The sequence below is a fragment of the Rhinatrema bivittatum genome, chromosome 2 (assembly GCF_901001135.1).
Source record: "Rhinatrema bivittatum chromosome 2, aRhiBiv1.1, whole genome shotgun sequence".
NCBI lineage: Eukaryota > Metazoa > Chordata > Amphibia > Gymnophiona > Rhinatrematidae > Rhinatrema > Rhinatrema bivittatum.
In genome coordinates this window covers 161,141,880-161,154,701 of record NC_042616.1, presented here as the reverse complement: position 1 = coordinate 161,154,701, position 12,822 = coordinate 161,141,880, and the positions used below count along the sequence as shown (strand labels likewise).

The 12,822-nt window shown below is 40.6% G+C and overlaps 1 protein-coding gene across 1 annotated transcript in view; it reads left to right on the top strand.

Moving 5' to 3' along the window:
• The window catches only part of ITGA8 (integrin subunit alpha 8), a 560,404-nt gene that overhangs the window by 130,973 nt on the left and 416,609 nt on the right, over window positions 1-12,822 (top strand). The window contains exons 8-9 of the mRNA XM_029588821.1: window positions 2,034-2,078; window positions 10,464-10,507. Of these exons, the coding sequence (XP_029444681.1) occupies window positions 2,034-2,078; window positions 10,464-10,507 (89 nt within the window). The remainder of the gene's footprint in view (window positions 1-2,033; window positions 2,079-10,463; window positions 10,508-12,822) is intronic.

Genomic DNA, 12,822 nt, shown 5'->3' with positions numbered 1-12,822 from the left:
GCACAGAATGGTGGGTATGACCCACTGACAACTTTGTGCTTCCAAGAAGGCATTGGGAATAATCTGCACTAAGTGGTAGTTACAGCCGAAAAACAGCATTGGCAATGCCTTGTACATCAAAAAGGAATATTAAAGTTACTTTTTAGGAGTGGTAGTTACTACCCTAAATAGCAGTAGTATAATTGAATTGGTCATTCAGAAAAGCTGGGGAACCTACATGAAGGCACCATGGATAACTCAAACTTTAATGAGCATGGGAAGGCCAGACTTTAATATGGAAGGGGTCCCCCCCTAGTAGAAATAGTGGAGGCCATCATTGTAACAGATTTTGGGCAAAGTTGGGAAGATATGGGTGATAGAAAAAGGGTAGAGGTCAGTTAAAAGATGTAGGTAGAGGGAGTTGGTGTTCGGTTGCATGTGAGAAGTCGTGCGCATCTACCCAAGTGCATGAAAATGTAAATGGGCAGACTAAATGGGTAATTTTTGTCTTTAACTGCCATCATTCACTGTTACTATTTTTGACATCATGGATCAGCAAACTCTTTTATGTCAGTGCCTAATTCTTCAGCCTCATGTTCTGTTCTTGATGTATTTATTTTATTTGATCAATATATTAGCTAATTTACCAAAGATGAACAAAGCTTTGTATCACTTTTAGTACCAGCAAAGGTTTGTGAATAGGTGTAATTGTGCATTTGTACCACCAAAAATAAACTGAGAGACCAAAGACACAAAAGAAACATATGATGGAAGTGGATAGTAGAGGGGGGGTAGTAAAGGAGGACAGATGAAGAGAGAGGTACTGAGTGGTGGGAGGAAGAGAAGAAATGAAAAGAGGCAATGACAGTCATACTTGTTGTACCACCTACATTTTGACCCACCAGCTACCACTTAATATTTTTGCATTACTTGCATATAAGGCCTTCTGGGTAGGTTGCCCTATAAAAGCTATATATAAAAAAAAAAGAATATTTCAACAAATGTATTCTAAAATCTTCTCTTTTTTACTATTTCTATGATTACAACATTAAAATGTGAAGCAAAAGCAGATATCAGTCCTGTAAGAGATGTTGTATTAGAATATTAAAGTAAATTTTCTTGAAAATGAAAAGGAAATGCACCTCTATATGACAAGAAGAGTTTTGTCTTCCCTGTCATTTCTTGGCTTAAACTGAGAATTATCAATTTCACATTTGATTTACTGGTGTCAGTTTCAGATATTGTTATTTGTTGACAAACATTTTGTTTAAAACTGCTTAGATTTGACTTCCAAATAGCTTAAAAACTGACATGAAAAAATTATACTTTCAAGCAATACACAGATGGGGCAAAGTGTGCACTGATATCAGATTCTTGTCGCAAAGTGACCCATTGAATATTTCCAATAAATAATACCAAGCATTTGAAAATCCTCAAAAACAAAATGGTGTTATATTTATTTGATGATAGCAAAGAATATAGAAAAAAGTTCCCATATTAATGACTGGATAATTAATTAGAAAAAGTTAGGCTATTTGAAGGGTATTAAGGGCCTAACTTGGTAAGAAATTTTTACATATTGTGTTTCTCAAAAAATCCTATAGAATTGGCCCTTAAATGCAAGTATCATTTTTAATCTGATTTTCTGCCAACAGTAAGAATTAGAAGTAGCTAATATGCATTGTTTGAAAAATAATACCTAATCCTGTAAAAGTACTTAATTTAGAAATATTATGAAGAAAGTAGTGATCTACAGTAATGTGAATTATTCAGTATGTAAGATTTTATAGTTGATCTGGAGATGTAATAGTACAGCAGTGTATTCACTATGAGTTGGTCAATAGATTTATTGTGCAATGGAGATTGAACCATTATATGAGCATTTATTTTCATTGCTCCTTCTTCTGTTTTTGAATGCAGATATTTGATAAAGCTTGCTATGCTTATTGGCTTGAGAAACCTCAGTCTGATTGCATTCTCTTTCAGGTGCAGAAGGCAGATTTTCTTGGATATCATGCCATTCTCATTGAATTTCTTATGGTTTCAATTTGCAGGATATTCAGTGGCTGTGGGAGAATTCACTGGGGATTCTGAACAAGGTAATAACTGATGATGTTCTAACCACAGACCTTTGTAGTGATTATATGCCTACATTTTCTGCTCTCTGAACAGGAAAGTCTTAAAATATTTAGAGAGAGCTAATGCATCTATTATATAAAATATATTGATTAAATATTAAAATATATGTTTTTGAGGTAGGGGAGAAATCGGGAGCTGGAAATGGATATGTAAAGGGTGAGGTGAATCATTTCTGAAAGTGAGGCAAGATAGGCAGGAATTAGTAGCACCCTGCATTAGGCAAGATCTTCTGAAGTCAACATAGCATATAATTGCACCTACACAGAGCAGCAACCTAGAGATCCATAAATGTGCATGCATTGTGTAGATTTTAATGGACACTAATGAGGGAATCATTTGAGAACCCCTGAAGAAATATGAATGAAATGCTTTATGTCACTACTTTGCATGTTTCCTCCGCTTCGTGAGCTCTTCATTGTACAAAATGAATTAAATACTTTAGATAGCCTGTGGTGGTCTGTTCTCTGGCAAGAATTCAACATCCTTTATTTAGATGAAACATGCATACACGGGTTTATTTGCATTATATAGCTATGTACAAGCCTTTGGAGGAAACATAGTTTTTAAAGTAAGTCTTTTTTCTTTCAAATTTGCAGGGTTTATTTCAGGTGCTATACACTTTTCTGCCTTGCAGCACCATGCTGGAATATTTCAGATAACATTTCAGGGAATTGGAACTAGAATGTTTGACATTATCCTTCCTGTTTTAAAATGTAAATTGTTCAGTTTTATCATATGTAAGAATATTGTGATGTCTGAGATGGAGTTTTATGAAATGTGAGGTTTTTTAAAATTTATATTCTGCCTTTCGGTACTTCAAAGCAGGTTACATTCAGGTACTGTACATATTTCCCTATCCCTGGAGGACTTACAATCTAACTGTGAACCTCAGTCAACAGAGGGTAAAGTGACTTGCCCAAAGTCACAAGGAGTAGCAATGGGATTTGAACAGTAGTTTGTAACCCACTGTTCTAACCACTAGGCTACTCCTCCACATAATAATCATAGATCTTCTTTCTTATTTGTCCTCATTTTATCTCATAAGTTTTTGTACATATTTATAATGTAAAAATAAAAGGGTTGAAGTGAGACCAAATATCTCCAAGCATGGCTAAATGATGCTGTGAAAGAGGATATTAAAGCGAAAAAGGCATCTCTTTAAAAAAAAAAAAAGGAAAACCAGACCTAATGAGGAAAACCAAAAAGAGTATAAGTACTGGCAAACTAGATGTAAAACATTAATAAGTTAGATCAAGAAAAACAAGACACCTGTGAGGGAGACATTTAGACCATTAGATGACCATAGGGTAAATGTACTCAAAGAAGATAAAGCCATAGCAGAAAACTAAATACATTGTTACTTTAAAATAAAGGGCCCCCCCCCCCAGGAATTCCCCCTGATGCAGCCTAACCTGACTGGGGCCACCCCGGTTTTCCCCTCCCACAAATAAATCGCAGATTTGTTGGGCCCCCACCTGGTGCAAAAAAGCTGTGGCCTCCCCTGGCCCCTCCACCATTCTACAAATAAGCTGGTGCCTCCAAGGCTCCTCTATCTCACTTCTCAGAAATATGCCAAACCCAGGGCCTACCACATCCCTGGTTACCCCTTCCAAGGGTGAGAAAGGCATTCCCTAGTCAATTACCTGTAGCCATGCATCACAAAAGTAAGAGACCTAGGAATCACACTGGACTCCGAACTCAATCTAAAAAAACATATCAACGCAACTATAAAAGAGGGCTATTTCAAGCTACAAGTCCTCAAGAAACTCAAGCCCCTCCTCTTCAATCAAGACTACAGAACAGTGCTCCAATCCCTCTTATTCTCTAAATTGGAGTACTGCAACTCCCTCCTCCTCGGGCTCCCTTCAACCTCCCTCACAACCCCTTCAACTACTCCAAAATGCAGCAGCCAGATCCCTAACAAACAGCAGTCAATCCTCCCACATCACACCGATCCTTAAAGACCTCCATTGGCTCCCCATAACCCAAAGAATACAATACAAAGCCCTAACCCTTTTACACAAAACCATCTACAATAAAAATACAGAATGACTAAAAGTCGTCCTCCACGTCCATGACACCCAGAGAAACCTCAGATCCAAAAACACCGGCCTGCTAACATACCCTCCGCCAAACAGGCACATCTCACCACAACCAGAGAACGCGCCATATCAATAGCTGGCCCCTCATTATGGAACAAACTCCCTGCACAACTCAGACTAGAACACTCAACCCAGACTTTCAAAAAGAATCTAAAAACTTGGTTATTCCTAAATGCCTTCCAGCCCACATACTAAGCCGCACTTCCCCCTTCCCATCACTATCTCAAGATACAAGGTATCCGCCACTATGTATTTAAGCCGTATTGAATGCTCGTGAAACACAATTAAGTTCCAAACTGCTCCCAATGTCCCCTACTGATACAATGTAATAATCGCTCAATTTGCCTTACGTTTTCAATTAATAACTTAAGTTCTTGAGCTATCCTACCGTTACAATGTATTTATAAGTTTTTAAGTTTCCGACTGTTACAATGAAATAATAGTAAGACCGTTATAATGGTAATAATATAAGTTTTGGAGTCCCTTACTGTTACAATGTAATAATAATAAGACACCTAGTCCTATTATTTTTCCGTGTTAACATGTAAACTGGTGTGATATATCCCAATGAATGTCAGTATATAAAAGCAAATTTTAAAAGATTCTATTGTTTTATGTTCAATATTTAATACTTACCTTTGTTAATTGTATAACGCTTATATAACTCTTGTTAAATGTATAACGCCTCCGGCGTAAGTCCTGTTCACTGTACACCGACGTGATATCTTTGATGAGCGGCGGGTATATAAAAATTTATAATAAATAAATAAATAAATAGATTTTATGAACCTTTTGCTTTATGGCCATATAACAATATAGTGCCAATATAGAGCAGGAGTAATGGGGATCACTCCTTCCCCTTTCTGCAGGCCACAACACCACAGAAGGGATTGAACTGGTGACAGTGAGTGTTTCAAGACCACAGGATCTTGCAGTGGAGCCACAGACACTCTGAACCAGTAAGAATCCTATAGCAAATATCAAGTGAAACAAAATTGGGGAGACCCGTCTCCAGAGTCTTCCTATTGGACCAACATTAAGTGTAGCTCAAATAGTCAGCTGTTATATAAGGAGCTCCAGTCAGTTATACCTTTGCTGTTCCAACAGTCTATAGAATTTACTCTGTATTATCCTGTTTTCTGGAGGTCTCTTGATTCCTGGTTCCTGCTCCAGTTTGGCCTTAGCTATGCTTCTTCTTCCTGCTCTGGTCTTGGACTTCAGTCCATTCTGGTTCCTGCTTTCATGGGGAAGTCCTGGAGGTTGCCTGCACCCAAGGTCTTAACCTGCAGGGAACAGTGACTGCCTTAGGCAGAAGACAGCAGCTCCAAATCACCCGGCTTCTCAAGATATGCCTTTGCTCAGCCACTGCACCTTTCTTCCATCCTTAGCAGAGTGGGCCTTGACAGCATGTTCACAAGACGTTTCAGTCACGGGAGCTGTGAGAGAGAACTTTTTTTGTGTCGGCACCATCTGATGACATCACTCCATTTGTGTGGCTGATTTGTTCTGCTGTCCATGGAGAGCATCTGCTACAGGTAAGCAAGTTTGCTTTCTCTTGTATTACTTAGGTACAGCCATGCTATCCAAGATCGCTGAATGGTACCCTACTGTTTCCTTCAGATTCCCTTGCCACAAACTCTCTTCTAAATTAGCCTACACTTATAGGGCCATTTATCAAAATGCGATGTGGCCTTATCGCATGCATTAGGGCTTTATCGCGTGCAATAACGCCCTACCACATGCGATAACGGTTGCATCATGGCAATATTATTTAAATGAGGGGAAGGGGAGGAGTGTGGGCAAGGTTTGGACATGGTTATGGCCCGGCAGTGCTGCAGGCAATAATATTTTCCACATTTTCGCCGGCAGCACCTCAGGAAATAACTACACCTTTTCCCATGGCGCTATGGGTGCGAACGTGTGCGGCCCGTCTGTAACTGTGGCGGGTGAAAATGCACCACAGTGATGCGGCCGGTGCACAATTTCGCCCCCACCACCCGTTTTTTTTTAGCATGGCTCATCATTTTGCTATAAATATAAATATATCACAATGATGAGTCTAGCTATTAGACCACAAACTCACATTTTTCATCAGTCTCCAGCACACACTATCTTTCACATCACCTGCTCACTTAACCGACACATATTTCTCTTTTTACAGATACCAGCAGCTCTTCAGAGAAGGAGGAGGACCAGCAGCTGCTGTGCTGGCTTCTGCTGCCAACTGGCCCTCAGTCAGTTCCTATCCTGTCGAAGCCACATCTAAGCCTTCTTCCCCATAGATTGTAAACCCTCTGGGATAAGAAATACCTATAGTACCTAAAGTGCCGAAAAGCAGAATCTAAATAAAATAAATAAAGAAAAATACCCTGGCCCCTCCATAGCAGGGAGAAACAGCCCAGTCCACAGCCTGCACCCCTTTTAATTACACCCCCTTCACTTTACCCCCCCCCCTCATAGTCACTCCCCTCCCCGAAGACGAAGGTCCTGCCAGGAGGTTTGAGGAAGGCCAGCGCGCTGTCTGCAGTTTGGTGCTGACACTTTGGAGTCAGGCCACAGCTCTTGAGGCTGGCTCTGTGCCAAGGAGCACCTGCTTCTCTGCCAGAGCACATCTCTCATGGAACTGTGGGTGCAGCTCCATAGTGACTATGCTAATATGTGGATGGTATGCATGGCATTGTAAGGGAGCTGGCTGCACAGGTGGAGCAGATGGTTACTGTTGAGGAGCAACTGCTCTTAAACTGATAGCTCTGTACTTATCAACTGAGCACTGTGCCCCCCTGAGTCCACTAAGATCTCTTTTCCTCAGGATGCTGTGGTCATTCTTTTGTAAATAATTTTCTCCCTAGTGTTTCTGGTTTACCGCATCCCAAGAAAGATATAGTGGAATTAATAAAGGTACAGAGAAGGGCAACCAAAATGATAAAGGGGATGGAACAATTCTATGAGAGAAGACTAAAGAAGTTAGGGCTCGTCAGCTTGGAGGAGAGATGACTGAGGGAGATATGATAGAGGTCTATAAAATAATGAGTGGAGTAGAATGGGATAAATGCAAATTGGTTGTTTCATCTTTCAGAAAGTACAAAGACTGGGGGACATGCAATGAAATTGCTAGATAATACATTTAAGACAACTAGGAGAAAATAATTTTTAATTTTCCACATAATTAAACTCTGAAATTTGTTGCCAGAGGATGTGGTAAAAGCTGTTAATGTAGTTGGGTTTAAAAAAAGTTTGTACAAGTTCCAGGAAGAAAAGTCCATAAACTATTATTAAGGTGGACTTGGGGAAATTCTCTGCTTATCCTTGGGATAAGCAATATAGAATCTATCAATCTTTTGGGATCCTGCCACGTACTTATTACCTGGATTGACCACTGTTTGAAACAGGATACTGGGCTTGATGGATCTTTGATCTGATCCAGTATAGCAAATCTTATGCTCTTATGTTTTTCTGTTCTTTTCCTCTCCTTGTTAAAAAAAAGAATACATTTTTTTTTAGTTTTTGTATGTTTGATAGAGAGAAATAGAAAAAGTAATGTTTTGGAAAATACTGTATATAGTGCATGCTTGGTTCCAAGTAGCCCCTTACTCAACCCCTCTTTTCAGGGCCCATTACTATAAACACATATGTTTACAAAGGAGCTTCAGTGAAAAGCCCAAGGCTAATTCACCCAGGAAATATACACTAAAGTTAGTGTTAGGTGTGTTTCCTTCCCAAATCAGTCCTTAGCAGCACATAACATTTGTGCCAGGAAGCATGTATAGAGTGTTAGGTTGCATGGCCTAACAATGCCCTGTGTTTGACAGCAGATCTTCCATGTCTCAAATGCTCACCAACACCCACAACAATATGCCAGGAAACAGAATTAACAGAAACTGTCTTCCTGAATGGGGCGCCTCATTGATTCTCACTCTCACCAAAATCTGGACAAGTCATTAGAGAGGATATATATTACCAACTTTATTATGCACCAACTGATGCAATACAGTGTTCAGTAGAAGCTGTCAAATTCCCTCACCCTCATACAATAGAATGCAGCTACTACAACAGGGGCAGGCATTTCCAGTCATGGGTTTCCACAAATGGTTCTGGTTTTAAGGACAGCCACAATGAATATGCATGCGTTATATTCCCGTATAATGGAGGCATTGCATGCAAATATATCTTATGCATATTCATTGTAGCTATCCTGAAAACCAGACCCATTTGTGCACTCCAGGACTGAAGTTGCCAACCCTCAAAAAGGAGTATCAATGAAACACAAAATAAAATATGACACCAAAATATCTAAAAGACAGGTACTGGTGTGGGAGGTCTCTCCAAAGGGAAGGATGCGCAGGCCTTCAAGACTAGGGAGGTCTTGTCTTGCAGTCAAAGAGCAATCCCTAAGAATTCCTGAAACCTAAGGAAGAGGTCTCTAAATAGGAATTAAACTCATATTCCTTTCTGAGAGGGATTTCTTCAGTGTTGGAGGAAGAGAATTCATCTTTATGGGGAGCTGCTGTACAGAGAAAAGTTTCATAGACTTGTTGTCTGAAGAAAGCATTAGTCAGAGCCTCACCTGCTTTTGTCTAAAAAGGAGCATCCAGTTCACTGGATTCTAGAGAGCTGCATCTGGATTTGCAGGTACTGTCAAGCAAAGTGCCCAGGCAAGTTTTCTTGCCAAGCATACCTACTGCTAGGGTGTACAGAATTGCTATTAGCTGAGACTGTGATTTTTTCTAAACTGTTTGTCGGTATTGATGCTGCAATCAACTATATTGTGGCCACAAAGCATGGCTCCTTCCTGAAACTGGCTAATGTGGACCCAAAGTCTGGCCAGTAGGCATCATCACTGAATGATGGGTAAGATTTCCTTTCCTCCTTTTAGGGGTTATGAATGCTGCCTCTGCATCAATTTCAGTCACAGCCATCCTGGGGAGAAGAAGCCTGGTCCAGGAATTGAACCTAGGTATCCTCCATAGGGCAGTGCATCTAGTTGACCTGATATAGTCAGTAGCTTAAGGTGATCTTCAAGCAACAGAGGACATCTGTAATGATGACTTTGATGTACATGTAAAGCAAATGAAAGATTACAGATATGCCTGTCATATTAAGCAAAAAAATAAAAAGAGTTCCTGTAGAAGACCTCCTGACTGATTTATGAAATCTCTGTCTCTGGGAAAGAATACATAACTTTTCCAGCTTTCAGTTTCTTTGACAGTTCTTATTTTTTGTTTTTTTCTGCCAAGGGAATTATGAAGTCCATTCTTAGGGTATTTTGTGTCAAACATTTCAGCAGAGTAATTGTTTAATCTGGTCCTCTTTCTGGCAATGTAAGAGTAGGTTGTATGACTCCAGGACCTGTATGTATGTACTGCAGATTCTCCGGGTGTGTCTAGCAGTTGCTCTGGGGGACAGACGTGTGTGCAAGTAGATGGGGTCTGGATGTGTGTTTAGGAGATGTAGGGTGATCATGTGTTGGTTGGGTGGGTGAGGAAGAGAGATAGAGGAAGGAAGGGAGTACTTCCACTAGAGGTGGCTTCTCATCATTGACTGTGGGGGCCTGAGGAACATTGGCAGGCCCACTACTTCCTCTGGGGTTGATGACTCCTTCATTTAGCGCTGGCACATTCCTGGAGAACCCCATCAGCTTCCTTTCCGCAGGCGGGTCGTACCAGCGAAAGTGTGTTACTCCACTTTGGCAGTTGGTTGGAAATTGTAATGCCAGGCTGCTACCGTGGCGGTCCTTCCCCCATGAGTTATGTTCTCATTTCATCCACCTGCCCATTGCTACTCCCCACTTGTGTCCTCAGTGTCACAGGTAGGACAAGCAGGAAACCGCACTGTTTATTTTCATGAAACACACTAAGAATAAGTTCTCCGCAACAAGCACCGCCCTTCAACAATTTAGTTTTATAAATTATTTGACAGTTTCTTCGGACTGTTTTGAAGTGTTTGAGAAAATATGTTGTGTGTAAATTAATTCGGCATTTGCTGTAAGATAGTTTGTCAGAAATTCTGAACCACGCTCAGTTGCATCTTTTCTATGTGTGTGAGCAACAGAGAAAGCAAAACATGCTTCATTCATTTGTGTTCCCCTTCTTGGAACATCGCTTCAGAACCAGCAGTTAAGTTCAGACTGAGTATCATTGATTTATCTTATTATTCCTATTACTGTTTTGTTATTTTTGCTTAATATGTAGATGAACCATGAGATATTTCTTTCCTTACCTCTAAACTTTTTTTTTTAATTTGCAGAATTGGTTGCTGGAGTTCCCAGAGGAGCACAGAACTTTGGATATGTAAGTAACCACATTTTTAAAAAATGTATTCTTTATTAAAGAGATTTTGTACCCCCCATTAAATGTCACATCAAATAATGGAAATCTCATCAATAGCAAAACAGTTACATCATTAGTTCTAAGGACTCAATTCACCCCCTGTCTAAAGTTCCATTTGACATATATACTGCATATGCTTAGGATTTAAAACAATACAAAAGAAAAAGAGTAATAACCTTAGGGAATCTACTATCTAGTGAGTCAGCATCTGGTGAAGACAACTCTTTCACGTTAGTAATATAAAACAGAGAACTTTAACAATGTAACTCAATGCATTTTGATCCTAAACAAATTAATACCATGTTAATCAAATTGTTTTCGGTATCGTTAAAAAGTATACAGAAATTTCTCAGGTTTTAAGCTTAAGATTAGTATCTGCACCACTTTCAGTGAATAGAGTTAAGAGCATAATATTGCAAAACAATTTTAAAAAAGTTAGAATTACAACAGAACAATCAGGCAATAGAACAGTGAGTGTGCACTGTATTAAAAGGAAAAATTTTGAAACATCACACTAAGGGCTAGATTCATTATTCCCTGCGGAATAATGAGCTGCCTCGGTAAGGGGGGCGGGGGGAGAAAAAAGGGGAGGGGACACTAGTGTGCAGCCAGCCGCATCACGGCGGTGCGGCCGTGCTGCACACTATCGCCCCCATAGCGCCAGGTTTAAAGGTGGTGCTATTTCCTGTGCTACTGCTGGCGATAATGTCCAAAATATTATCACCGGCAGTGGTGCCGCCACCCTATTTCCTTAAACCCCTCCCAAACTCCTCCCTAACTCCACCCCTTCCCCTAATTTTAATTTTACTGCCGTGATAATGGGCTATAAATTACATATTACAATGAATATAACCAGATTGGAAATGGAAAAAAAATGGAATCCTCAAGACAATGGCTCTGCTCATAGGGCCGGATTTACGCGCGCAGGGCCCTCGTGCGTCGGCGCGCCTATTTTGCATAGGCCGCCGGCGCGCGCACAGGCCCGGGACGCGCGTAGGTCCCGGGGCTTCGTAAAAGGGGCGGGGAGGGGGCGGGGCCGGGGTCAGGGGGCGGTTCGGGGCAGGACCGGGGGTGTGGTGTCGGCCCGGGGGCGTGGTTGAGGCCTCTGGACCAGCCCCCGGGTTGGGTGATGGTGCGCCAGCAGCCCGCTGGCGCACGCAGATTTACGCCTGCTTTCAGCAGGCGTAAATCTGGCAAGAAAGGTAGGGGGGGGGGTTAGATAGGGGAAGGTGGGGGAAGGTGGGGGGAGGGCGAAGGAAAGTTCCATCCGAGGCCGCTCCGATTTCGGAGCGGCCTCAGAGGGAACAGGCAATGCGCGCCGACCCCGGATTTTATAAGATACGCGCAGCTATGCGCGTATCTTATAAAATCCAGCATACTTTTGTTCGCGCCTGGTGCGCGAAATTTGTCCCTTTTAGGGAAATCTATTGTGATCTCCAGTGATTGTCCCAATGATTGTCCCTTGTTTCCTCACCTACCTGTGTCAGGGGACATATAGCTTTATCCCCTTTTTCCTCACCTGCCTGTGTCAGAGGGACATATAGCTTTATCCAGAATATTTTGGTGAACAACATGGAAAACAAACTTATAGTGATTTCCATCTCTCTCTCTCTCTTTCTGAATATTTGAAGAATGTGGGTGAGGAATAATTTAATAACAGAGATTATTTTTGAGACTAATTGAAGTCATAATTTGACTTTTTATTAACTTAATACTGAAAGCATGTTTTATGTCTTTTAGTATTTATTGGTTTAATATTTATGTCTTCTGACATTATTATTAGGATATCTTTTATTTTCACTTGTTAAAGTTTATCTCATATTATTATTATTGTTTGTAATTTTCTTTCATTGTATTTTATTATTATGTTAACTGCTGTGAAGACTACGCCGAGACAACGGTATACAAGTACAAATAAACCTTAAACCTTAAACCTCTCAATACAGAGTATCTGATATTAGCTAAACCCAGTCACTGAGTTTCTGCTTGCTTAGATGCTCACTGCATCAAACAGATCTGAGAATAATTCTTGACATGTCCTCCTTCACTGGCTTTATATATCCTTCAGTTGTCAACAGAAATGGGTTGTGCCATAGGTGCTTACCTCCTCTCATGCTTGTGTCAGGAGCTGGTAAGAAGTGAATCAAGGACAGTGAGTCTTCAATCCTCTATTTGAGGATTGAAGAAGTTTTTATGCCATTGAAGAAAGGCATAACAAGAACTACACTAGATTTAGCTGATATCAGATAAATCATAACTTTTCTCTCAGTAGAGTT